This window comes from Saimiri boliviensis, chromosome 1 (assembly GCF_048565385.1).
Source record: "Saimiri boliviensis isolate mSaiBol1 chromosome 1, mSaiBol1.pri, whole genome shotgun sequence".
In the NCBI taxonomy this organism is placed as follows: domain Eukaryota; kingdom Metazoa; phylum Chordata; class Mammalia; order Primates; family Cebidae; genus Saimiri; species Saimiri boliviensis.
In genome coordinates this window covers 171,636,601-171,663,011 of record NC_133449.1, presented here as the reverse complement: position 1 = coordinate 171,663,011, position 26,411 = coordinate 171,636,601, and the positions used below count along the sequence as shown (strand labels likewise).

Genomic DNA, 26,411 nt, shown 5'->3' with positions numbered 1-26,411 from the left:
AGATCACCTGAGATCAGGAGTTTGAGACCAGCCTTGCCAATATGGTGAAACAGTGTTTCTATTTAAAAAAAAAAAAAAAAATTAGCCAGCTATGGTGGCATGCAACTGTAATACCAAGTACTTGGGAGACTGAGGCAGGAGAATCGATGGAACCCAGGAGGCAGAGGCTGCCGTGAGCCGAGATCACACCACTACACTCCAACCTGGGCGACTCCATCTCAAAAAAAAAAAAAAAAAAAAGTCATCTGGGCTGTAGAAGCAGACAGACCTATGTTTGAACTTTAACTTCACCACCTCCTAACTTGTGTGACCTCCCTGATCCTCAGTTTTCTCATCTATAATTATAGATGATTATCGAACTTCATTCGTATGTCTTGGGGATTCAGTGATTAATATGGTACAGGGTTAGGTACCTAGTAAGAAAGTAATAAATGTTAGCTAATATTTGCAGTCATTGAGAGAAAACAGAGCCTAAAGGTTAAGATGTAGGGTGGGTGAGGGTAACTAGAGTTTTCAGTTCTTCAGAAAGCCCTGTTTCCTCATGTTTCAGTCATATTGAAATAATACTTAGCCAACCCTCTCTCTCTGCTCTTTCTCCTCTCTTCCCTCCTCCCTATTTCTCTCTCTCTCCCCTTCATTCTTGATCTGTGCTGTCCTTCTGCTTGGGATATTTCTCCATTTGCCTAAATGGGAAACTCTTCTTGATCTTTCAAGGTCCATCTTGAATGTCACCTCTTCTGCCAAACTTTCTATTCCTCTTTTAGGTTCCTATTTCCCAGTAGGAAGGATCGCTCTTCCTCATCACAATGCACTACCTGCCACACACTGCTAGTGTGGTCATACCATATGGCAAATGCTGTTTCTTTTGTATTTCCCTTTGGCAGAAGCCAATGTTGAGTTCCCTGAGGACAGAGATCATGTCGTATACTTCCTGGTGGTAGCAGCTCCAGCATGCAAGAGGTGGTCAAGAAGCAATCACTGAATGGAAGCATAAAAAATCGAGAGTGGGCTGTGTGCAGATTACAGACTCACGCCTGTAATCCCAGCACTTAGGGAGGCCGAGGCTGGTGGATCACCGGAGGTCAGGAGTTCAAGACCAGCCTGGCCAACATGGCAAAACTCCATCTCTACTAAAAATACAAAAATTAGCCGGGCGTGGTGGTGTATGACTATAAACTCAGCTACCCAGGAGGTTGAGGCAGGAGAATCACTGGAACCTGGGGACCAGAGGCTGCAGTGAGCTGAGATTGCCCCACGGCACTCCAACCTAGGCGACAAAGACTCTGTCTCAAAAAAAATTAAAATAAAAAATAAAATAAAATTGAGGGTGCTTGCTCTAAATGGGCCATGGCCAGTTGCTCCCCACTGTAAAGAAAACCAGAACAGAAATGTACTTAAGCTACCATATGGGAAACTTCAGTCAGACTCAAAGAATTCCCTCAGTGAGAGTGTTAGATACCAGACCAAACTCCTGTGGGACAGTGTGGAATTTCCATGAAGGGACTTTTTACAAAGGAATACTTTTTTATGTTTGGGGGTGATTCTGATGTGGTTTTGCTTGAAGGCAGGCCTTCTTCACATGAGGTTCATGAAACAACCCCTAAGTAAACCAGATGACAGCACAGGGTCTCTGACTCTTGGTCAGCTGCTTCTCCAGATAGTTTTTTGTGCCCAGCACCAGCCAAGGAGGCTGGGAAAGAATGTGGCTGTGTGTGCCTAAGTGGAGAGTGGGAGGTCTTCCTCCCACGAGCTTGAATCCCAGTATGTGAGCAAATGGTGCATTTTGCCACGGGTCACAAAGTTACCCTGTGTTCAAGTGCCCAAGTCTAGTAACATCCAATTTCTTTCTTCCAGCCGTTAACTGTGGAGTAAAACAGGAAGGAGGAACTGCAGTCTAGAGCATTGCTTTTCCCACCTTTCTTTTTCCACTGGGTCAGCCCACCCAGGGGCTATAAGCACCTGCTGTGTGCCAGCCCTGGGCTGGGTGCTGAGCGGAGATGAACAAGACCTGGTCTCTGTCCTAACTCAGCTGTTTATTAAGAGCAAGAAAGGCCTCAAACAATTTAGGACAAATAATGAATTAATTATAGGCAGAAAGGCCACGAGAGAGAAAACTGGTGTGGTGATAGGAGAGAAGTGGAGCAGAAAGATGGCCACCCTCTACTGCCATCGTTTCAACTCGCTCATCACAGGTGAGGCAAGAAAAGGCATTACTACTCCTTTTCTTTGTCACAAAGGTCCAGAAAAGGCAGAAAAACAGTTAATAATTTTTTTAAAAAAATCCTTCCAGTAATCTACCCCACCCCCAAATCCCAAAAGGACACCCGGCCAGTGTCAGAACAAACATTTCAAGTTTACGGCGGGCACAAGACCTGGAGGTTAAGATGTGATTTGGCACCTAAAGAAAGAACCCATGGGTTCACGTCTTCACTGATTTGTTGCTTGGCCTCGGGAAGGCATCAAAGCCACCTGGGTTTCAGCTAATAGGAAGTTGCAGCAGTCTTCACGAGGCCAAAGACATGAGATGTGACAGATTTACAGGGTGACAGGAGTTGCCAGGTGCTATGGGATACCAAGGGTCTCAGTGTTGATCATTTCAACTTAAAGCCTTCTGGCTTTGGTCTTCACCGTCTGATGTTGACTGGGTACTGCAGGGTGGCTTTCTGAAGGGTGTACCTGGCATAGGCACGCCCCTCCCCTGCAGATGGTTATTCAAAGCTCTCCCATGTGAGGAACCTCACCCACCCCGAGCAGTTACCATGGAGGTTAGAGCCTCCCTGGCTGCTGTGCAGGCTGCAGTCAGCCAATACTGACTAACGCCGCATAGTTAATTAGTGGCAGCTTAGCTTGGTGCTATTAAAAGCAGGGCAAGCCAATGACACTGACACATTCGGGTAGGAGAGAAGTGTGGTATCTGAGTGGAGGTTGAGAAAGGACCGAGAAAGAAAGAAATTAGAGCCCAGACAATTCTCATGAGCAAACATGTTTCGGGTCTGAGAAAATCATCACACTCATTCTCTAACATTTACCTAATTTCAACTGTCAATCAAATCCACTTCTAACCCAGGTGCTCTTAAGACTAATCATGCAGTCAGAACTGAGTGAAAAACACTGAATAAAATCATAGGACGTGACGGTTTGCGCTTTGCTCTGAGTGGCTGCTAAAAGCAAAACGAAATTAAAAACCGTCTGCTAGGAAGGCATGAAAGTCAAAGTGACTGGGAAGTCTATTAGAAAGGCCAAGGACAAAGATAAAATACACATACAGCACGTATTTCATTCTCCCCATGAAGGATCAGACATATATGTACGCCACACTCAGAAAGCCTCGCCGAGGTACAGGATGACCCACACATGTGGGAGGCTTTTGGTGCTGGGAGAGTTTTCCAGAGGAGGCTGTCAACTCTGTGAGGGCAGCACCTGCTGCCAGTCTGTGCTGTTCACAGGGGTAAACCAGTGCCTTAAGTGGCAAATGAGGACAAGTAGGCAGCTCACATGTGACCCACGCATTTAAATAGCCCCCTTCCCCTTAGAACCAGGCACCAAGAGAGCCTCACATCTCTTCCTCCTCTCCCAGCGCAAGCAAAAGCCTCACTCTCACTCCCTGGGAGCCCTGGCCTCCCCCTCCCCCCTCCTCTGAGCACGTCAGAGCCCTCTGTGTATGCAGTGGAAGCTGGGAGCTCACTGGACGCCTGGGTCCCAGGGTGCCACTCAGAACATATCTGGAAGGGACATGATGAAGGCGAAGACTCAATGATCTGGGTTTGCCTGGGACAGCACGCGACGATCTCTAAACAACTGATTAACAAATCAGCTGTGCGGGGGGCACTGCCTGTGTTCTGGCTCTGATGATTCCATCCTTGTGTTCATGAGGTTCCAGAAAACAGGTGATTAGAAAGTCAAATTTAGGAAGCATAAAACAATATGTATTCTAAGAGAAATACGTTAGAAATGTGAAGTGGACTATGACTCTTCGGGCTCAGTTGTTTAATATGCCTGATGAGCAAATTCTCAGGTTTCCGAGCATCTGACCGCTTCCTAAATGGAAAGCAATGCTTCTCAGAGTTCATCAGAAATCAGCACTGTGGTTGTCACCAAAACCTTCAGGAGCCAAGACTTGTGACCTTTCATCATTGTCTATATATACTTATTTGAAGACACATTAAAATATGTATTGAGTCAAACTCTATCAGAAACTCAACAAAGATACCACCAAATGGAAAAGGCATTTAATTCAAAAACCATACATCCACTCATTTCATAGGGATTGTCACATACACCAACCAAATGTAAGAAAACCAAGTTTCAGAGGCCTCTGAACAGAAATTGTTTTCTTTATAGATATATTTTGTGACACAAAAGCACATTTTTTAAAAGCCTGAACATGGCAACAGGGATACTAACAGGGACAAAGTTCTATTCTAGTCACAGATTACCTTCTAATTACAGCATTGGATTCTATGCATCAGTCAATAGGCAATACTGAAGTTTAGAACAGTGCATTATTCGTTATTTTAAAAGACAACATTAAAGTGCCATTAATAAGTACTTTATTGATATATCACACAGCACTTTACAGTATACTCAAAGGTAGCCTAAATTATGAATTAAACATGCAAATATTTTCTTTTCTGAAATATGGATAAAATGTCTTTTAGAGTGCTTTTAAGCACTAGCCGTAGGTACTATGCATTCATGGGTTTGATCTTTTTTGCAACATGATTTTAAATAAGTTAACAGAGAATATAGCTGTAGATAGTAACCATTTGATAAATACAAACACAGTTTTAAAATGGCACTGAGTTTACATCTTTGATCATTTTAATAGGCAATCAACAGCCTGTTTTGTGTCTCTAATTCTCAACCTCCAAGTCTTAAAGGCTGTAAAGGCTCAGCAAGTACCAGCTCATGTGGGTCTCTATGAGTGTCTGTGTCTTCCTAGATGTAAATATGTGCTGTACACACACACACACACACACACACACACACACACACACACACAGAAAGAGAGAGAGAAAGATACTTTAGAATCAACAGATATACATTGTCAGATACAAGGTAGATTCTGGCATCTGGATAACCAAGAAAGCTGCTTTTACGTTTCTGGACAAGTTTGTAGAAATGGTTGATGTGGAATTATATAGAATGTCTTAGCCTCTCCAGTACTGCTCCAGGTAACTGACATTTTGTTTATCAATACTCTGCTTCTGACTGTACTAAAGAGAATTTTGAGATAATCTAACTGCTACCCATACATGGGTCTAGGACCGTGCTAAGCCTTTGCTCTCTAAACCATTCCACCTTGAGAGACATGTTCGCTTTGCAATGTCCGGCATAACTTTTGTAAAAATATTAGCTGTGAAATTTTTCTGTGATCATTTTTCTCCCCAGTAAGAACGGTATTTATCCTTCTAAAAAAGTTACCGAAGCTCCTTAGGATGGTTTCCCTTTCTCTTTCTCTCTGGTCCTGGTGTTACTTTGCACCCAGCATTTTTACCTCCCAAGAATACAGGTGCTTCCACTGGAACACCACATTTCAGCAGGACTAACTCTAATGACACCTGGATTCTCTTTATGGCCTTTCTCTCCACTTGGGAAGCTCTTTAGTTAGATAGACAGGTGCTGTAGGCGGCAGGAGAAAAAACGTTAATTACTTGTTGGAGTCTTGTCGCAGGCATGCTGTGGGACTGTGCAAGAGTCACTGCTCTGCTGCTGTTGTCATTTTGATGCTACAATTACAGAGAAGCGGTTCAGCACCCAGCTCATTGGTGTGGCTGCCAAACACATTTGAGCAAGACAAGATAAATTTTTTAGACACCAGCACAGGGTGTGGGAGAGGACATCCTGCTGACTTTATAAAGGGATATGGGGCAGGGTTGTCGAGGTAAGTGATTATTGTCAAGTTTACCAGAGATGATAGATAACTCCCTTCACAGAACACCCAGGTCATTCCTTTTCAAGTCAGCTAAGAGGCTGTTTGGTTTCTGCAGTGCTGGCTACCTACCTGTGGAATATGATTGCTCTTAAAACATTCAGTACTTGGGCAAACTCTGGGTGCCATGGTGGCCACTGCTGTCTCTGGGAGCGTCATGTCCACAAAACTCAGTCATCCAGACTTGCTTTTGGGAGCAGAAGCCAGAGGATGACAGGTGCCAACAGACCGGCAGGGATCAGGTTATCTTTGGCTTCTTGTTTCTGTCTCACTCCCCCTCAACTGTGAATGCTTTCAGAGCCTCTGTAGCCAAGACAGAGCTTTTAGTGAGACAGTAGTTGCCATTTTCAGGCGATAGAAACTCAGGGGGTAGAAGTCCTTCCCTTTTAGCTGCAGGTATGGCTCACACAACTCTGCAGCTCTGGGCAAGTGCCTTGGAATGTCCTTGTCACCAGTATGGCTCCATCCTGCTAATGCCAGTCTGTCAATACTTGATTGCTCATTCTTTCTCTTTGCCTCTCTGTCCAAAAAGCACTCGGCGAGAGGAAATGAACCAATCAATGTTCAAAAAGACGGTTTGGTCTGACAAAGAAGACACATACTGGCCGTAGAAATACTTAAGACATGAAGCTAAAGACTGGCTCCAATTCTAGGACACCGAGGCAGGCCGCACTGCACACGGTCCATCCCTATGTATGTTTATTTTGAAAAACAGGAGAGAAGATCTTCAGTCTCCAGCAAGTCAGGGTTATCTTGCCTGGGGGCAGGGATTTGAAACTAGCTATCTTCTCCTGGTATGGCATTCTTTAGCTATGAAATTTTGCTAGTAACCTGAAGGAAGAGAGGCTGACCTTAATACTCCTAAAAGATTCAGACTCTGGCTAAGTGATCCCTGGGCCTTACAGAGGAAATTGGAGGCTACTGGGAAAGCTCAGGGATTCGGGGCCATGGTTTTCCACTCTGACAACCAATTCATTCTCCTAATCTGCCCTAACGTTTCCTATTCTCACAGAGAGAGTCAGAGGTAGGGGGCGTGGATAGGGGAGAGAGTAAAATCTTTTCGTCTTTGAGTTCTTTCCTACTCTTTGGCTCATATTCTGAAGATTATCCAGTTTTGTAGCTAATAGGAAGGAGGGGAGCCTGGCTGGGCAAAGGGAAACAGAGCAGCCATCTGTCATGGGCACCGTTATAGCCACAGGGAAGCTGGGGAGGAGGTTACCTAAAAGATCCCATTGGCAGCAGCTCATGGGCACTGCACAGCCACAGGGAAGCTGGGGAGGAGGTTACCTAAAAGATCCCATTGGCAGCAGCTCTGTTTCCCCCGGTTTCAAATCAGAGCCAACTCAGGAGGGAGAAACATGCTTCCAAGCAGTGAAGCTGGGGCCAAGTGTCGACAGGAATGCTTCGTGAGGCACTCCCAAAGCAAGGATCTTGGCCTCCTGTTCCTCCACATGAGCTCCAGGTAAGTTTATGATGGTGCAGATGACAACTTCAAAAGTCAAATGTGGTCGGCCGTGGTGGCTCACACCTGGAATCCCAGCACTTTGGGAGGCCGAGGCAGACAGATCACTTGAGGTCAGGAGTTCTGCGGCGAAACCCTGTCTCTACTAAAAATACAAAAAACTATCTGGGCATGATGGCTCATGCCCATAGTCCCAGCTGCTGGGGAGGCTGAGGCAGGAGAATCACTTGAACCTGGGAGGTAGGGGTTGCAGTGAGCTGAGATTGCACCACTGCAACCCAGCCTGGGCCGCAGAGTAAGACTCCATCTCAAAAAACAAACAGAAACAAAAAACCCCATCAAATGTGTTAAAAGTATTATGTTGGTCTCTCCTTGGATGCCCATTCCCTGGGGGCCCCATTTCCCAATGTCTTCTTGTCGTCAAGTCCACAGAACTAACCTATTAGTATATTCCCTTTCTTCTCAAGTTTTCCCCAATGGCTTTCTTGAGTTCTATCTTGGTCCTGTCCATTCTTAATTCTTATTCCCTGAATCAATGATAGTGTCTCACTTGCTCCTGGGTGAACCCCAGGAAAAGTGCCGCATAATCCTTGAGCTGATGAACTGAGTAGTGAATCACAATGACAAACCCGTTAACTTTCAAACCACCTGTAAAGCTCTGACTGCACAATCTACATCCCTTCTGAGTCTTGTTCTTCTTTTGGGATCATAGGGAATTGGAGGTGAGCGGGAAGAGATTAAAAATGTTTAGGAAGAGGGAAAGCAGCAGCACATTAAGAACTACAGATTCTAAGAAGTTGGTTTTTTAAGAACCTACAGATGCACATGAAATCTGAAAACAAGCTAGCTCATCTACACTTCCAAAGCCTCAGAAGATGTGCAGTAAAGAAATAAGTAAGGAGCACAGCAATTTGACTCATCTCTTTCTGTCCTGATATCTAGGGGGTACCAAGAAATACACCTGAGAAGAAAAACAAAAAATCATATGCCTGGACCCACCTATTTAAGTCCTGAGCTTCATCTTACTACTAAGTAGGCACTCTTTGAAAAACTCATTGCCTGGAGATGCTCTTCCCATCTCCAAATCCAAAGCCCAAGGAATGCTCAGAAACACATAAAGAAGACTGAACACCACTGATGAGTCATGCCCACCAACAGGACAGCAGAGAGGAGGGCATGTGCTCTCCTTTCTTCAGGCCAAAGTGGGGACAGCAACCGTGACTCTCTCCAGCCTTGCCTCCTCTCTCTCCCTCTTAAACATACCTGTTCAGCAATCCAAGCCTAAGTGTATGAGCAACTAGCTTAAAGAATATCAAATATAAAACTTTGCCATATAGTATTTCAAATCACTCTATTTACAAGTTTATCTTTTCAAAAAACAAAAAAACAAACAAACAAAAAAAACGTAAAAGATACAGTAATTCAACACAATTCAAGTTTTTCTTTTCTTCTTTAAAGTTCCCTAACAAGGAATTCCAGAAACAGGAAACACTCAGGCAACGCTGCCATCTAAGGGGCTCCTGGGGAGCCTGACAGTCCATCAGTTTGTAGTTTGTCTAGTCACCCTTGCAAAGACATTCACATGTGGGAGATACGGATGACTCTGCTGTTTGAAGGCCAAGTGAATTTGAAATGTCCAGGCAGAACTTCCCCACTCAAGGCAGTCTTCATAAGACTCAGCCTCTTTTCACCAGCAAATTCCCTTATTCAAAGGGTACCCATCCCACCCTCTAACGTTTGGCTTCTTCCTGAATCACAATAACCTACATTAGTCTCATGCCTTGAAAGACGGAGAAACAATTCCCTTTTTCTGAATGGCAGTGAACACAGACGTCATTTTAAGCTACAGGCCATAAGGTTAGCGTAGGAATTGTCCTTGAAAACCACCACAGCACCAGTGTTCAGCAGCCCACAGCAGGGCAAGGGGGTGGGCCAGTGGTGGGTTAGAGGCAGGCAAGGGTGGGAGCAGGGATGGGTGAATGAGAGGACATGGGCGAACCGGTCAGATGACATCACCCATGGGGAGGCAGAATCTTACCCTTTAGAAAGCAACTGTCTGTGGCATGAAGGAACAGAAATATTAAGACTATGTAATTCCATCTCAAGAGGTTACTAGAGTGTGCTCCAAATATATCCTGATGCTGCTGAAATTCATCAGAAAGGGAAGAGTCCCAGCTACTATCCTGTCTGCCTTAAGCAGACCACCCTAATTCCTTCATTCTTTGCTTCGAGTTCTTAGAAAACCATTCAAAAAAGTATACCAAAAAGGTAAGAGAAAAAAAAAATGTGTCATGCAAAGAGGATTTTTTTTTTTTTTTTTTGGTTTGGTTTTAGAGTAGGTTGGGTTGCTGTGGTTACTAGGTGATGGATAGCAGCCTTGGTGGCAAAGAGGTTCCTAGCCTGGGAGGGAGAAACGCAGGGTGTATGTATTCCTGTGCATGAGAACACTGGACTGAATCTTGCTGATGATGGCCAACGGCTGCTTTAGAGATGGTGAGAGATTGGATCTTACATAAACAGTGCTTTAGCCCTCTTCATCCTGCATGCAAACAGACCTAGCTGCCTGTAGCACTGCAAGTCTCAAGTACTGAGAGGTGGAGTAGAGAGCGTGCCTACTGCAAACAAAAGCAAAGATCCAGCCTGGATCTCGGCGCCAATTTCTTCACCCAGCCCCATCAGACTTAACTACGCAGTGTGTTCTGGGGTACTGCTATCTGACTTCCTCTTTCCGAAGGCTGGGCGTTTGGACCGCTGAAACAAAATGAGTGCCCCCTATTTAGGAAACTCATGAGAAAACAGCTTTGCAAGTCTTTCTCTCAGTTATCAAAATCAGATGGCCTCCTCTGCTGATTGACTTCTGTTTCTTGCAGTATTCATGAGTATTGGCTGAGATGATCATGGAGATGAGTGACACCAGAGCTCACAGAAACATTCATGTTGACAGGTAGCAACAGAGTCAGTCATGCTGCATTTCTCGGTGGCAAAGAGAAATGGCCTATGACACTGGAATCAGCAGTTGTCATGGATACCATGTAAAGCTCAGCAGTTCTGCTGGGGCCCACGGTTAGAGGAACTCCACGTAGTTCTCAGGGATGAGGCCAGTCTTTCCGTTCAGAGTCCCCTCCAACCAGCCAGGCTCCTGAGACGGGTGAACTGTACAGGAAGGGGAGAGAAAGCGAGAAGAGATGACGTTATAGATAGAGCAGGTGGCAGATGTGTGTGGGGGGGGTGTGTGTGCAGGGGTGGTGGTGGTTTGTGTGTGTGTGTGTGTGTGTGTGTGTGTGTGTGTGTGAAGGAAGCTTGGACAATGATTACAATCACTTGTTAAATTACATCATTCTAGAAGTTTAAACCAGAAGTTCTGAACTTTTTGTGGAATATAAGCCTTCTGATGAAAGCTATTCTGAACTTTCTTCACAACAAAAAAGGAAACAGACACAGACATTCAAAATTTTACAATTTTAGGGGTTTCATGAACTTTCTGAAGTTCCTTGTTTAAACTATAAAGAAGTGACAGATTCTTACTTTGTAGGTTAAGAGGGCAACCATTGTCCTGGTCCATCCATATATGTATCCATCCATCCATCCATCCATCCATCCATCCATCCATCCATCCATCAACCCACCTACCCACCCACCCACCTACCTGCCCAGTATCAACTATATACTGAGTGCAGTGTCCATGAAAGACTGCTAAGAACTAGTCTTTAAAGATATCCAGCTTCTAGAGGCTGGGCCTGGTGGTTCATGCCTGTAATCCCAGTACTTTGGGAGGCTGAGGCAGGTGGATTGCTTTAGCCCAGGGGTTTGAGAACAGCCTGTGCAACATGGCAAAACCCCGTCTCTACAAAATATATAAAAACTAGCCAGGTTTGATAGCACGTGTCTGTAGTCCTAGCTACTTGGAGGAGGGGGAGTGCTGAAGGGGAGGATCATTTGAGCTCAGTGATTGCACCACTGCACTCCAGCCTGGGCGACAGAGCAAGACCCTGTCTCAATCAATCAATCTAGCTGCTAATCACCATCTTACTTTCCTTCAAATCCTTACCCCTGCTTCTAATTTCCTTGTACATTTTCTGTTTTTTTTTTTTTTTTGTGGTTGTCATTTTGAACATCCTTTGAATAGCCATTTCTCTGTTTTGCTCACACCCTTTCTTAGTTTTCTTTTCTGTTCTCTAGATTTCCCCGTCTTCTAAATACCAGTTGGAAAATTGTTTTCTTCCTCCTCCTATTGCCCTTTGATTTTTCAGTATCCAAAGAATATATATATACACTTTTGTGACATCATGATCCATCTCCATGGAAACCATTGTGATATTAGAAAGATTACATAAAATCCAGCTGAGTCTGCAAAGTAGCCAATAGCAGGAAGGAAGAGAGAAGGAATCATGGGACTAAGAGGTGGGGGATGTTTGCACTTGTCAACTGAAGATACGTAGATCACTCTGGGGTGAGGCAAGGCATTTACTCTTAATGTGTTAGGAAAACTCCAATTTTCCAAGATTATTTGGAGAGGATAGATTTTCCCCTATTCCCTTCCTGGGCTAATTAAATGACTTCCTGAGCTTGTTTTAGAAAAGCATTTCCGCCCCGACACTGCTATTGAATTCTAGTTTCAGTTTGCCGGGAAAGAAGCAATAACAGAAACCAAAGGAGGCAGATGGGAGGCGGCAGCAGAACCGGCACTGAGGCTTCCAGAAGGCCAGTGTCAGTCAGCTTTGGGCACACCTTAAGTGCCTCCTCAGGAAAAGACAAGGCCAAACATCCACTCGTTGGTCTCCAGAGCTGGCCAATTTCAGAACACTAGGCTTCAGGAATAAACAGCAAGGATACTCTGGGTTCATGACAACCCATACAAGACAGACTCTGGGAGAGAAGTGCCTTGGAAGAAGAGAGAGCTTAAAAGCAACCTGGCCTCTCCAATTACCAAAGCTCTCCCATGCCACTCTTAAAGAACACCCCAATATTCCTGCCCTCTGCCCATCCAACCAAAGCTTCCAAGATTGCTTCCGTTTCTGCACTTCATACTGGCAACAAGACTCTCTTCCCTTTTGTGGGTTCCTGCAGGTATGAAAGGACCTAGTGTGGATAAAGCACTCTGCACAGAGCCAGGCACAGAGCAAATGCTCAGGGCAGGCTAGTCAGTAGGAGACCCTGGATCAGGACTGCTCAGCAAGATCCCCTTCCAGTAAAAACCTAGTAAAACCAGATGGCCCTTACCACCTACCTAAGCTTCAGAAAAAAATCAAAGGTTTAGAACAAAATTACCAAACTCATTCTCCAAAACAAAAGACCTAGCAAGAATAAAGTAACCAAACTGACAAAACAAAAACCCTAAACTGGGCCCTCCCACTTTACAGCAAAGCTCTGAGTTGAGCTGTTACTCTACCGGATGCTCTGAGTCCATTTCCTTCAGACTTTTCTCCTTTTCCTGGTCACCCGTTCAAACACAGCACGGGTACAGGGCTGGAAACACTTAAACAATGCAATTTGGGGACTCAGGGAAGAATTAGAGGGGACAAGAGAGGCCCTCCAAACTCGGGGCTAAGAGGTATCACAAGATAACACAGCCTTTGGGTCGGCTGCTGACTCGCTGAGTCTTCAAGCCAGCGTTTACTAAAGCTTATGTCAAACCATGTGCATCAGAACCCTCGGGATGCTTGTGCAAACTGCACATATCTGGGCCCCATGGCAAATCAATTAAAGCAGAATCTCTGGGAGTGGGACCAAGGAACTTGTATTTTCACTAGCTCACAGAAAGTTGGGAGCTATAACTTTTCTGTGCCCAAATGCCTCTGAGTTAAAACACAAATTGTCACTTACTGATGGAGGAGGGAGGCAGCATCACAACCCCCCCCATCCCCCCTCCCCCCGCCCCCCGCCACTTCTTTCTGCTGTCTTCTGTTTCCATGTTAAGGCTTAGCTGCTTAAGGCCTTTGAGAAGCCCCACTTCATAAATATTACCATGGAATCCCTTCTACCTGCTCCCTCCTCCTCCAGACTCCTAAAATGCTCATAGAACATCCTACATAGTATTCATGGGTCCTATTTATATGCCGTTCAAATGCGCTAAGCTTTGCTTGTCTATCTAGTTTTTCAGCACGTTTTGGTTTGGATTATAGCACTTCCTAGCTCGACAACCTTCAGTAACTCCCTTCTGCTTCGTGAATTATAATGATACAAGCTAACACTTAGATCTATTATGAAGCTGCCGTGTGCTTAGAGTATTAGACATATTGATTCATTTGATCCTCAAGATCTTAGTTTGTACTATTATTATCTGTATTTCGTAGAAGGGAATACCAAGGCTCAGAGAGGTAAATTAATTTGCGCATGGTCATAATACTAGAACCAAAATCTGAACCCAGCTTGTTTGACTCCAGAGACCAACCCCCTTCCCACTCTATCAGGCCTCCATTTAACCAGAGGTGTGACCCTTGCCGATAAGGATGATAACACATGTTGAGCACATGCTAGGTGGCAGACCCTCTGTGAACATGCATGTCACACCTCTATTTCCCCATTCCATCTTCAGCATGACTATGGAGTCGGTTCTGCTATTATCCTCACTTCACCAATGAAAAACTGAGGCTCGGAAAAGTTAAGTTTCTTGGCCAAAATTAAATAGTAATAGCTGGCAGATGATGCAAGCGAATCAGAGCTCAGGACACCTGATCCCAGAGTCTGTTGTCTTAGCTACTACTGCTGTTGCCTGGCCCAATGCTCCGAACTTCAAAGATGCTAAGTGCCTGTTGGGCTGAATGGCACTAACGTCCAACACTGAACTGTACCAGGGTCCAACATGCTGTACGAACACAAAAGGTATCGCCGCAAGCTGCCTGAGTGGCTCTTCAGCCAGCAAGCATATACTAAATATAAGCCGCTGGGGACTTGGGTAGGCTTCCTGCCAACCAACCACTGTCTCTTAGCTATGCCCCTGTGTACACAACATACTCTGCGTACACAACACATGTCTTCTGCCCTCCTTCGCTCACCATGGACAAGGAGCAAGTGCGTGACTAAGGTCTCTAGTGGCTGACTGTCCCCAAAAGAAGTCTTAACTAAAAGAGGTGGAGACCCCTGGGTAATTTACATTCACTCATTTAACAAATGTTCACTGAGCACTTACCACATGCTACAGATGCCATGCTAGGTCCCCACTTCTGTGCACCCAGCACAGAACAAGCAGATAAGATTTTGCTCTCCAGGAAGGACAATCAAGCAGTAAGCAAGCATATACTGTTGGGTGGTAGTAAGAGGAGAGGGACAGGCTAGAGCAGTGGGTGGGGCACGTGCAGTGGCTCTGTGATGGGAAAAAGCTGACATGACTTCAGAAGAGTGGTGTGCATGTATTTCTCAAAGGGCCTCTCTCTTTCCTCTACTCTGGCGTTGTAGTGCCATAGATAACATGCAGACACAAAGGCATGAGTGCCTATGTTCCAGTAAAGCTTTATTTACAAAACAGGTGGTGGGCTGGATTTAACTGGCAGCTCATGGTTTGCTGACCTTACTTGAGAACATAAAGAGGCTGCCGTACTACGTACGTGAGGGCGAGAGGAGGTCAGAGAGGGTAGGAACTGGGCCCCGGAGGGCCTTGTAAGTAACTCTCAGAGCAGTGGGAAGCCACCGATGGATTTTAAGCAGGGAATAAAATACGTGGTTTTCATTTCCAAAGATGACTCTTGCTGCTGTGTGAAGGGGTTGTGGAAGCGAGCGACAAGATGGGTTTGGCAGTCAGTGGAAGCGTCCCGGGGAGAGGTGGAGGTGGCCTGGGCTTGGGTGTGGCAGCGACGATGGCAGGGAAGCTGAAGGACATCCCTGACTGCTCTCCTGTTAACCCATTTCCTAGGCAGCTTGGCGGCTCCCCAGTGAGGATATTCTCCATCACTAAAGGAAACTTGGGACAGCCCTGCTGTGAGGTGGTGCTGTGTCAGATACCATGGGAATGAATGGATTCAGCTCCTGTCAAATCTTGTTAAAAGTATCCCTAGAACCCAATTTTAGTGACTGCCATGTGCATTTTCCAGGTATCACGAATCACGTGGCTTCAAGATGACTAATGTTACTGAGAACGTGAGCTATTTCTCTTTCCAATTACTGTCTGAGGTGTTCTTGCCGAAATGGACAGTTTCCCAGTAGATTGGCCAGGGCTGACACTGGAATTATTTCTAGGTATTGCACATCCTTTCCCACTGCACAAAGTCCATGAGCTGACAGCAGTAGCCACTCCAGAGTCACAGTAGGGGCCCCTGGAATCCAAAGGCTTTGCGATTAATCATTACAAAACAAGACTTTCTCCTTCACAGGCCCCTCCCTTTTCCTCTTATTCATTCTTCTTAATCCTGAAACACACACGCACACGCACACACACACACACACACACACTTTCTTCTGATTGGTTTGATGATTTAATCTGCCAGCTACACAGCATACAAATTAAACAGCCCTTACCTAATATTCCCAGGGTAAACTAACAAGTGATGGAACAAGGAAAAAGACCTCCCTGCCTGACAGAACAATACTGTTCTTCTGTAAGGCCGCCTTTGCTCCTATAGAAGTGAGGGGGTGGGGAGGAAGAGGGTCTATGTAAGCATTTTCCTTTGGAAAGAAGACCTAATAACATATTTTCAGCTAACCCAATTGAGAAAATGTGCTAACATTTCATCAGGTCCATTTTCTACTGCAGCTCAGAGGTGTTTTCTTTCAGGTTTAATTTGGCCTTCTGCTCCTCAGGGAATTTGAAAGGTCACTGTCAAGGCTGGTTAAAAACAAACCAGGGTCAGTGAACTCTGCCATGACTCCTAGAGACCACAGGAAGGCTGGAGTAAGGCCTCTCACTCGATCCACCAAAATTCCCTTCTGGTCTCATCTACCAACACATACAGGATTTATAATGATTACCATGCTGTGGACGACAGCAGATACAGCACCTGCTAGGTGACAGGTGGCTGGATTTGACCGGCAGGTCATAGTTTGTTGACCTTATTTAAATGAGAACATGAAGAAGGCTCATGAGGCTGCAGTATGTCAAGTGACGGGGAGAGGTCAGAGGGGCAGAAACTGGGCCTTGTAAGTAATTCTCAGAGCAACAGGAGGCCCCTGAAGGACTTTAATGCGATTTCCATTTTTCAAAGATCACTCTCACTGCTATGTAAAGAAGGGGTGACGGGAGCAAGAGTGGAAGTGACAAGATGTGTCAGGTGGCCAGTGGCAGTGCCCGGGTGAGAGGTAGAGCTGGCTGGGGCTTGGAAGTGGCCATGAATATGGCTGTGGAAGCTGAAGGACATTCTGCTGGGAAAAAAAAGGACTTGGTAGTTAACAGTCATCCAGGCTTCTCTTCTCTTCTTGCCTTTTTTCCTCTTTATGCTTAACTATTTAAGCCACTGCAGAAAGACTTAAAAATGAAAGAAGTCAGGAACATAAAACAGTGCAACTTCTTTCTCTCTCTCTTTTTTTTTTTTTTGGAGACAGAGTTTCGCTCTTGTTGCCCAGGCTAGAGTGCAATGGCGCCATCTCAGCTCACCGCAACCTCCGCCTCCTGGGTTCGAGCGATTCTCCTGCCTCTTCTTTGTGAAACAGTTTGGTGTTTCCTCAAACACTTAAACACAGAGTTAATATGACCCTGCAATCCCACTCCTAGGTGTATCCCGAAGAGAACTGGAAACCTATGCCCTCACAAAAACTCATGTTCACAGCAGCATTATTCAAGTAGCCAAAAAGTAGAAACAACATGTCCATCTACTGATGAATGAACTTAAATAAAATGTGCTGTATCCATACCATCGCACACAAAAAGGAGCAAGCCTCCGACAAATGCTATTGCACGGATGAACCTTGAAAACATTATGCAAAGTGAAGAGGCCAGTTTCAAAGATCATATACTGTATAATTCCATTTGTATGAAATGTCCAGGGCAGGCAAATCTAGGGAGACGAAGTAGAAGCATGGTTGCCTTAGGCTGGATGGAAATGGGCTGTGGTGAATAGGGCATGACTGCTAAAAATACAGGGTTTCTTTTGGGGGTGATGAAAATATTCTGGAATTACATAGTGGTGATGGTTGCACAACTCTGAATATACTAAAAACCACTGAATTGTACATTTTGAATGGGTAAATTGTATGTTGTGTGGCTATCTTAATAAACTGTTGGAAAATGGAAGAAGGCTGCCCTCACAGAAAGAAATCACAGCTAAAATAGAAGCATATACATAACTTTTGATAGTTGAAAACAATTCTGCCCCTGAAAGCAGGAGTCCTTTGTGTTGTCAGAGGGAATGGCTGATAGGAACACGATGATCTCTTGCCCATGTGAGCAGTGAAGTGGGACTTAGAAGACGGACCTTTAAGCCCTGGATTCACCTGCCAATGTAGAAATCTCTCAAATCCTGCTTATATACAGGCGGAAGGCCCTTCTCTGCTGACGAAGCAGGGCACAGAAGCCCAAGCAATGCAGGCCATCTGGTTTGTCTTCCGTGAGAGCCATGTCAGGTTATGGCAGGACTAGGACTCCGCCGCCTGGGCCTATGTTGGGGACACTCACCAGTGAGATGGCTTTGGAGCCTTCAGCAGACCCACTGCACCTGCAGTCTGCTGGGGCCTGCAAGCACCAGCCATGGACAGGAGAGGTGGCTGGGCTGCCTGTTTGTGCGCTTTGATTTATAAAGGGCCCAGATGAGAGTTAATGGAGCAAAGATTTAAGGACACTGCTTGAGGCTTTGAGAACTATAAAAGGGAATGCAGACTCAGAAGGCCACATGCCGTTCTGGAGTAACCCCTCCCCCTCCTGCTGACCCAGAAGGCCAAAAGTTGTGTGATCTGGGAAACCCCCGTGCTCTGTCCCCTGTTCCCCCTTCTGTCTACCCGTGCCTGGCAGATACCTCTGCTATGCTGAGTGTAGGGGCTGGGCAGACACAATGACAGCCTCTTTGGACCTGCGTACAGTCAAGGGCTGGTCCCCAGGAACCCATCTCTGCTCTGGCCTGGAATGTAAGACCTTTACAGAAGTAGCCAGGACCCATGGAGGCAGGTGCCAGCATCCACTGCCCAGACAAAAGTAAGGAAAAACTGTCACTGTGAACTATAAGAGCACCAGGGCCTTTTTTGAAGATGGATACAATGATGATGATGGTCTTAATAATAAAAATATTAACTTATTGAATACTTAATATGTGTTGAGTACCATTTTAAACATGTGGTGTGTATGATCTCTCAAAGCCACTTCCAAGTTCTGGGCTGGGTCTTCTGCAGGCACAATCTCATTTACTGTGGTAACAACTCAACTCAGAGCTGATTACATTAGTCCATTCCTCACAGTGTCTCCCGAAACCAATACACACACACACACACACACACACACGCACACACACACACACACACACACACTCACTCTCTCTCTCTCTCTCTCGCTCTCTCTCTCTCTCTCAGTTTTTTGTTCTTACCCATTGCATTGAGATTTTCCCTAGGGAGGAACTGTGAAAATGCTAGTTATTTATGTGATCCCCTTGCGCCCGCCCCCTGCCCATATCTTTGTGAGGAGATGAGAAACTCACCATTATCGAAGACCGTGCCTGCTGTGAACGAAAGCTCTGAGTCATGTTCAGCTTTGCAGGCATACAAGGCTTTTGCCTTCCGGAACGGTGTGCTGTGTGAAAACAGGAGTTTATTTAACGTTTTTGAAAAAACCCTTAGAAAGCCCCAGACATTTAATCTCTTTTCTTCCTTTTCCCTGTAAGCTACCTAGTCCCCTCTCATGGGAAGTGCCTGGCAAGGCAGCCAGATGGCAAGACATGAGGTGGGAAAGCTGCAAAGGTCACAGGAGAAAAATGAGAAAAATTCAGAGAAAAGCCATAAGCTTCCAGAAAGTACCCTTCCTGTGGGGTCACCTTGTGCCATGTTAAAACTTTACCTGGGAGTTATAACAGCCAAACAGCAGGAGGGCAGGCTGGGCCCCCTTTTTTTTTTTTTTGGAAGCAAAAGTGATGGGGGAGGGGAGGGAGGCAGGGTCAGAAAAAAAAGTTCCAAGCTGCTCTGGGGAACACACTCCCAACAGACCCTGTTGAAAGCTGGCAATGCTCAGTGAGTTAAAAAGGAAAAATTCCAGCAAAGCCAAGTTTCAGTTCCAGGCCACAGGTGGACACGAGTTCCCCCAGATGTTCTTGAGTTCTTACCAGGCTGGGTCTTGCTGGTGGGGCAGGATTCCAGAACTGGAGCTCTCCAACCCCCAGGGGAGGGAACAGACAAGGTGTGTGAGGGCAATTACACATGTGTGCGCATGAGCACACACGTGCACCTGTATGGGGAGTGTGGGGAGAAGGAAGAAGGGAGGGGGACACAAGGTGTTTTGCTTTTGCTCTTCTCATGTCAGGTGAGAGTTGACAATTACTCTCACTGTGCATTCGAATCACTGAGGAGCATTTAGAAAATGCAGATGTCTGGCTTCTACCCAGATGTGCAGATATTACATAGGCATCGGTATTTTTAAAAAGCTCTCCAAGTGATTCCAATGTGCAATGAGGGTTGAGAACCACTGTTCTAGAGCAGAGAGTGGTAAACTTCTGCAAAGGGCCAGGTGGTAAATATTTTAGGCTTTGTGAGCCACATGGTCTCCATTGTGCAAGGTCATCAGAGTAAAGGTTATCTCGAATTTATTCCTGGGGCGCAGTTTACTGCTGTTCCCTCTGGTTTTCTTGGAGCCAAGATATGATGTCCAGGTGGGAAATCATTAGGAAAATAGGAGAAAATGAAGAGGGACCCCTGGGAATGAAGGAAAGAAGAGCCTTTAGTATTCCTCAGCTCCAACAGGAAAACACCTCTTCCTGTCTAATTATGATGAAAGAATAAAGTTCAGGACAAGGGACATAGTCTGTGATCCAAAGACACCAAGTCTGCGTGTTGGCCAGCAAGGGTCAAACATCCTTCGTGCACCTTTCCAGGGAGGAACATAAGAGGCTTTTCTTGGGGGTGCTAGGAAGCAGAGAGGAGGAGTGACTTGGCTGTGAAAAGTGCTAAAACAGATAAAAGACTCTACTGACAGGCATATGGAAACTGTTAGGACATTGAAGGTGAAAGGAGACTCCAGTTCACATTAGCCAGGGTCTCAGAGACCAGGTTTTGAGGCAGTATTTCTGCCTTTTGAGGTTAGGGCAGAGCAGGTGGGTAAAAAGCAAAGAGACCAGGGAAGGGGGAATAAAAACTAAGGGAAACAGTGTCTGAGGCAAGGCTCCTCGGGCTGGATTTTTGCAGACATTACTTATTCATCTCATTAAATAAAGGTAATGGGACAATACATGGGCAAGCCAGGAAAGCAGCAGAGGTATTTGGCAGGCAGAAATAAAAGGGAATAGTCTTAGGTGCCCAAGATTATCATTTAAAAGGAGTAACATTCCATTGATATTAGGTTTTTGGAATTGAGTAATGAAGTGGTAATAACATAGCATATTACAAAAATAACAGACTAGGCACTGTGGCTCACACCTGAATCCCAGCACTTTGGGAGGTGGGAGGATTGCTTGAGCCCGGGAATTCAAGACTAGACTAGGAGACCTCTATCTCTACAAAAAATAAAAATATTAGCCAGGCATGGTGGGACACGCCTGGAGTCCAGGTTACTTGGGAGGCTGAGGCAGGAGGAATGCTTGAGCCCAGGAGGTCAAGGCTGCAGTGAGCTGAGATTGCACCACTGTACTCTAGTCTGGGCCATGTAAGATCCTGTCTCAAAAAAAAAAAAAAAAAAAAAAAAAAAAAAAAAATTAAAACAAAGGCCAAGAAAGGGCCTTGTTTTCTTTTCAAGTTGATAGGTAACCAACAGTCTATGGGACGGCCTTTTCCCTTGAAATCTCCCTCTACTGCCTTAGGTTAGGCACAAAAACGGGAGAAATGACAGGGGGCCATTCCTGTTCCCCAAGAGTAGGGTTGCCAGATAGAATACAGGACACCTAGTTAAATTTGGATGACAGATTAAACAATAAATATTTCTTTAGTATACATTATGTCCCAAATATTGCATGGGACATTTGTATACAAAAACATCTGTGTTGTTTATCTACCATCCAAATTTAACTGGGTATGCGGTATTTTTTATTTTATTCGCTAAATCTGGCAACTCTACCAAAAAAGTCTTATCTTCTTAAAAGCTTGTCAGCCCAACAAGTCCAGTACCCCGTAACTCCTTCTCAAAGGCCTTAAGCGGTTTGCTTTAGGTAGGGTTCCTACCAAAACAGACAAATCCTGTTGGCAGAGATTGTGTTTGTAGGTTTTGGCTCTGATTAAAAAAAATAAAAAATCTCCACCAGGCATCATTGGTTCTTTGGCTTCCTGCTCTCCACAGTGCATCTCAAAACGGGATACAGAGAGCCTGGGGTAGTTTTCAGCTGCTCCGGTCAGAGCCCTTCAGACCTCAGCGGGGCCTTTACGGGCATGAACATGTTTGGATTCTCCTGCTAGTTCCCTTTAAATTTTCGCCTCTGAGCATGGCACAAGGCCTGGAAAACACTCAGAGGAGTTTTCCTCAAATGCCCTTGCAAGCCTTGCAAAATGATGACCCATTCTCCATCATATGGCACTACAGGGAGGTGGGGCCCGCTAGACTGGCAAGTGGCGAGGGGTCGATCATTTAGGCATAATTTCCAGGGACCCCTATGCAAATGCAAGTTACGGGTTTGGGACTACAGGCTTTTTGGGGGGAGGGATGAGCAAGTGGAAGAAATAGGAACTATGGAGGGAAGGTGTCTCCCGCACCCTTTCTCTACTGTGCTGCAAAAGGCATCTTCTTCCTGAGCTTGAACAAACAAGCTCTACAAATGGTTTGAAGCGGGGACAGTGATATGGTTTGGCTCTGTGTCCCCACCTGAATCTCATCTGGTAGCTCTCATAATTCCCGTGCTGTGTGAGGGGCTCAGTGGGAGATGACTGAATCATGGGGGAGGATCTTTCCTGTGCTGCTCTCGTGATAGTGAAAGGGTCTCATGAGATCTGATGGTTTTAAAAAACGGGAGTTTCCCTGCCCAAGCTCTCTTTTTGCCTGCCGCCATCCATGAAAGATGTGACTTGCTCCTCCTTGCCTTCTGCCATGATTGTGAGGCCTCCCCAGTCATGTGGAACTGTATAAGTCTGTTAAAAACCTTTGCTTCCCAGTATAGGGTATGTTTTTATCAGCAGCATGAAAACAGACTAATCCAGACAGGAAGCAATTTCCAGAGGAAACATCATTCAGTTCATGGGGCCACTGATTAGGGCTAACTCAGTATTTACTTTTAAAGGCTTTGCTCAGGGAAGAAAGTCTGAAGCCTCATGCTCTGGAAGTAGATTTGGGGGAGGCCCCACTAATAACGGGTGTATATCACCACCTCTTTGCTGTACACTGCAGTGTATGGGTTTGGGTCCTCTCTGTTCCGCTGATGGGCTAGCTCCCCAGCAGTGTTGCTATCTGTGCTCACCTGGGAAAACACATTTAGCCCAACTCTGCCTTGACTCTTTTTTTTTTGAGATGGAGTCTTGCTCTGTCACCCAGGTTGGAGTGCAATGGCGCCATCTCTGCAAACTCCACCTCCCAGATTCAAGCAATTCTCCCACCTCAGCCTCCTGAGTAGCTGAGATTACAGGCGCCTGCCACCATGCCCAGCTAATTTTTGTATTTTTAGTAGAAACAGCGTTTTACCATGTTGGCCAGGCTGGTCTTGAACTCCTAACCTCGGGTGATCTGCCTGCCTCAGCCTCCCAAAGCGCTGGGATTACAGGCGTGAGCCACTGCGTCTGGCCCGCCTTGACTATTTCAAGAGGGCAGCTTCCTAAAGGTGTCCAAATGGCACAATTCTAACAATGGCCAGGGGAGGAGGTATTGACTAACTGTGACCCCAAATACACAAGATGAGCCGATTGTATTGCCACTGTCCTCTGCCAATCTGGAAATGCTTTGAGAGGCAGAAAGGAGTAGGAAGGAAAAACAGTATGGTAATATTTTGGGAGATGAAAAGGAGTGAAGAGGTAGAGACACTTCCTAAGAAACAGGGCCCCAGAGCTCAGACACACAAAAAAGTGAGTACCATCAAGGCAGAGAGAACGTTTTAGGATTTTAGCTGAGTGATTCCACTGTCTTGGGTCTCTTAACCCATTTTGTCCGAGGGGCCAATATTTTGAAAATTTCACTCCTTTTTGATAAAAATGAAGGAACTGCATTCTCCTAAAGCCCAAGTTTCTCTAATGAGCAAGTGAGGTATTTTGGAAGCTGACGTGTCTGTGGTCACTTAGTTTCCTATGGTTCAGGTCCTCATGTTCTAATGAGAATAATCCATGTCATTTCTGGTATCTTAGAAAGTTAATGTCCCCCGAAGTGCCCAGAAGATGTCCAAGAAATGACTGGAAAATTACTAGAATGTCAGGAAGACATGATCTGAAAATTTCTCTTATTTACAGAGTGAGAAAAAAAAAAGAACATACTGAAAAGCTCCTTCCCATCATCCAGGACAAAGCCAGGTAGGAAGCTGTATAAAACCTAAAAGAGCAAGCCAGGCTCTAGGCTGGGAGTGGCATAAAAACTCAAAGTTGGGGTTACCCACGTGTTTGGAGGAAAGAGTGCTGAGCTGTGGGGGAGAAGCCCTGAATTCTGGATTGGCTCTTAGTCATGTAACTGTGTCCAAGTCACCTCGTTGTGCTTTAGTTTTCTTTTTCTACAGAAGGGTTCAGCCCATTTCTCTTCTTTTTTTTTTTTTTTTTTTTTTTTTTTTTGGAGACGGAGTTTCGCTCTTGTTGCCCAGGCTGGAGTGCAATGGCGCGATCTCGGCTCACCGCAACCTCCGCCTCCTGGGTTCAGGCAATTCTCCTGCCTCAGCCTCCCGAGTAGCTGGGATGACAGGCACACGCCACCATGCCCAGCTAATTTTCAGTACTTTTAGTAGAGACGGGGTTTCACCATGTTGACCAGGATGGTCTCGATCTCTTGACCTGGTGATCCACCCGCCTCGGCCTCCCAAAGTGCTGGGATTACAGGCTTGAGCCACCGCGCCCGGCCCCCATTTCTCTTCTTAGTCTCACATGAGGATAGAATGAAATGATAGATGTGTAAGTGGCTAGTAGGGAATAAAGTAATGTATGTATCTGTATATAAATAAATAGCATGGGATTTTCTTTTTTTCTAAAAGTGAAACTCGGCTTCATAAATTATTTAAGCCTCTCTGCTGGATCCACCCTTTGGAGAAAAAGATGGAAGAGAAAATAATCCCAAAGCCCAAAATGCTTCTGATGCTTATAACTGGGCTCTACCATTTGGTTGTCTGAAAGCTGAGACTAAGCTTGAGAGAGAAACATGCTCAGGAGCTCCACAGCAGAGGAATTCGGCAGGATCCCTATTCATTCTTCTTATGGTTGTAAAGAGCTCTTTTCTCCAAAGAGCGCGAGAGCAAAGAACTTACGTGTGGAAGTCACAAAAGCAGGGAAAATTACAGCATGGCCCTGAGAAGAGGAACTAGGTCAGGCTGCTCTCCCTCAGAGAGAGGTAGTGTCTGTTCCCGGGACAGCTCAGGCTTCATGACACACAGAGACAGAAGCATGCTGGGAGCAGGGGCGGCTCCGGGAGTCCATGGAGGACAAGGAGGCATAAGCCATGAGCACTTTAAGAAAAACTGCTTCGTCTCTCTAGCTTTTACTCTGTGTTCTATTTGTCTCTACCCAGTGGCTCTGGTCTCAGTGACTCGGTGTCAGTGCTCAGGCCCAAGGGGCCCAACCTTGCAAACAAACGTTGCCTGATGCTACCTGATAAAAATGAGAGAAGGCTGGCATGTGTCTCAACACTGTTCCCTCTTACGTTATCTTACACCAAAGCACAGAGGACACACGTAATTGAGAGAGCCATCAAAACCGGAGTCTGATTCAGGAGGTGCTCCTTCCCCTAACTCCAGGCACCAGAGAGATTAATTCAGAAACTTGACTCAGGGTGCAAAAGGGTGTGAAAAATGCCATGCTGGTTCATGCAAATGGTCCCTTTTAGCTCTGGTTTCTTAGGAGGGAACCACAGGAGAGCAGAGGCAACCTCTTGTGGTCCCTGGCCAGCTTTGGATAAACGGGAACAGATTGGTCATCATCCGAGATTTTACCTGGAGTCTTCACGAATCGCTTCTTCTGGCCTGTCAAAAAGCAAGTGCAGGTTTGGATGGCAGGGAACAAAGTTGACGAGGAGGCTGAACACTGCATGAAGAGAGGACCAAGCCAATGAGAGAACAACGGCAGCAACAGAAAACCAAACAAACCCTGCAACAGACCTGACGGGGGATGAGTCGCTGGACGTGGATGAGGTGGGCATAGGGCTGGATGGCGCCGAGAACATGGGCCAAGATGGCGAGAGGGGTGAAGTTGGGCTTGGATTCGGGGGGCTGCAAGACATAACAACCAGAAAACTTGTCAGCACACAGGGAAACCACAATGGGAGCACATGAGGTCATGGGAGGCCGGATGACGGAAAGCTGGGCAGAGCAGAGGAGCACTGACACCCAGGGACATGCTGTCAGGGTCATGTCACCTTCCTCCAGACCAAACCTCCGTGTCCTGGTAACGTCTGTTCTGTAATTCCTCGGAGCATAAACAAGCTCTGCCCTGGAAGTTCTGCCCTGCAGAACAACTGCTTTTCAGGTGACAGAAGCTTCTTCGATCATGTCCATTGGTGACAAATGCCCTGAGCCCATGCACACGAGTTCCCACACCTACTTCCTATCACCAGCCTTGTTCTGATGCAGGGCTAGCTTATAACGAGCCTTTAGCTTCCACTGTTGTGGGAGTGTTTTTCAAGTTATGTCTCAGCAGAAATGACCATTTTTTTTTTCTTTTGGGCCACAAAGGCCATTCAGTGAGAAAATAATTTCCTGTTTGCATTTTTAACTAGATGGGCTGTGTGCCACTGGAGATTCAAAGTACTGCATGAAGACAGCGATAGCCAATGGAGGTGAATACGGACACATCTCTTGGGAGGCGGTGTGCAATTACCAGCAGAATGCGGTTCCTCTGAGGTTTGCTGCCCAGGCTTGCCCTTTC

The 26,411-nt window shown here is 45.8% G+C and overlaps 1 protein-coding gene across 9 annotated transcripts in view; it reads right to left on the bottom strand.

Moving 5' to 3' along the window:
• Window positions 1-26,411, bottom strand: part of ARHGAP26 (Rho GTPase activating protein 26) — a 509,638-nt gene that overhangs the window by 7,319 nt on the left and 475,908 nt on the right. For 2 of the 9 annotated variants that reach the window (XM_074381099.1, XM_010338421.3), the window contains exons 21-23: window positions 25,481-25,756; window positions 18,944-19,035; window positions 4,208-10,547 (exon numbers count right to left, since the gene is read on the bottom strand). The exons of 1 other annotated variant lie outside the window; for it this stretch is intronic. In XM_074381099.1, coding sequence (XP_074237200.1) covers window positions 10,459-10,547; window positions 18,944-19,035; window positions 25,481-25,756 — 457 coding nt within the window. In that variant the 3' untranslated portion in view covers window positions 4,208-10,458. Of the gene's footprint in view, window positions 1-4,207; window positions 10,548-18,943; window positions 25,757-26,411 lie in introns of those variants that run through there. 6 more of the 9 variants (XM_039467604.2, XM_003920551.4, XM_074381103.1 and 3 more) reach the window with 6 other exon arrangements.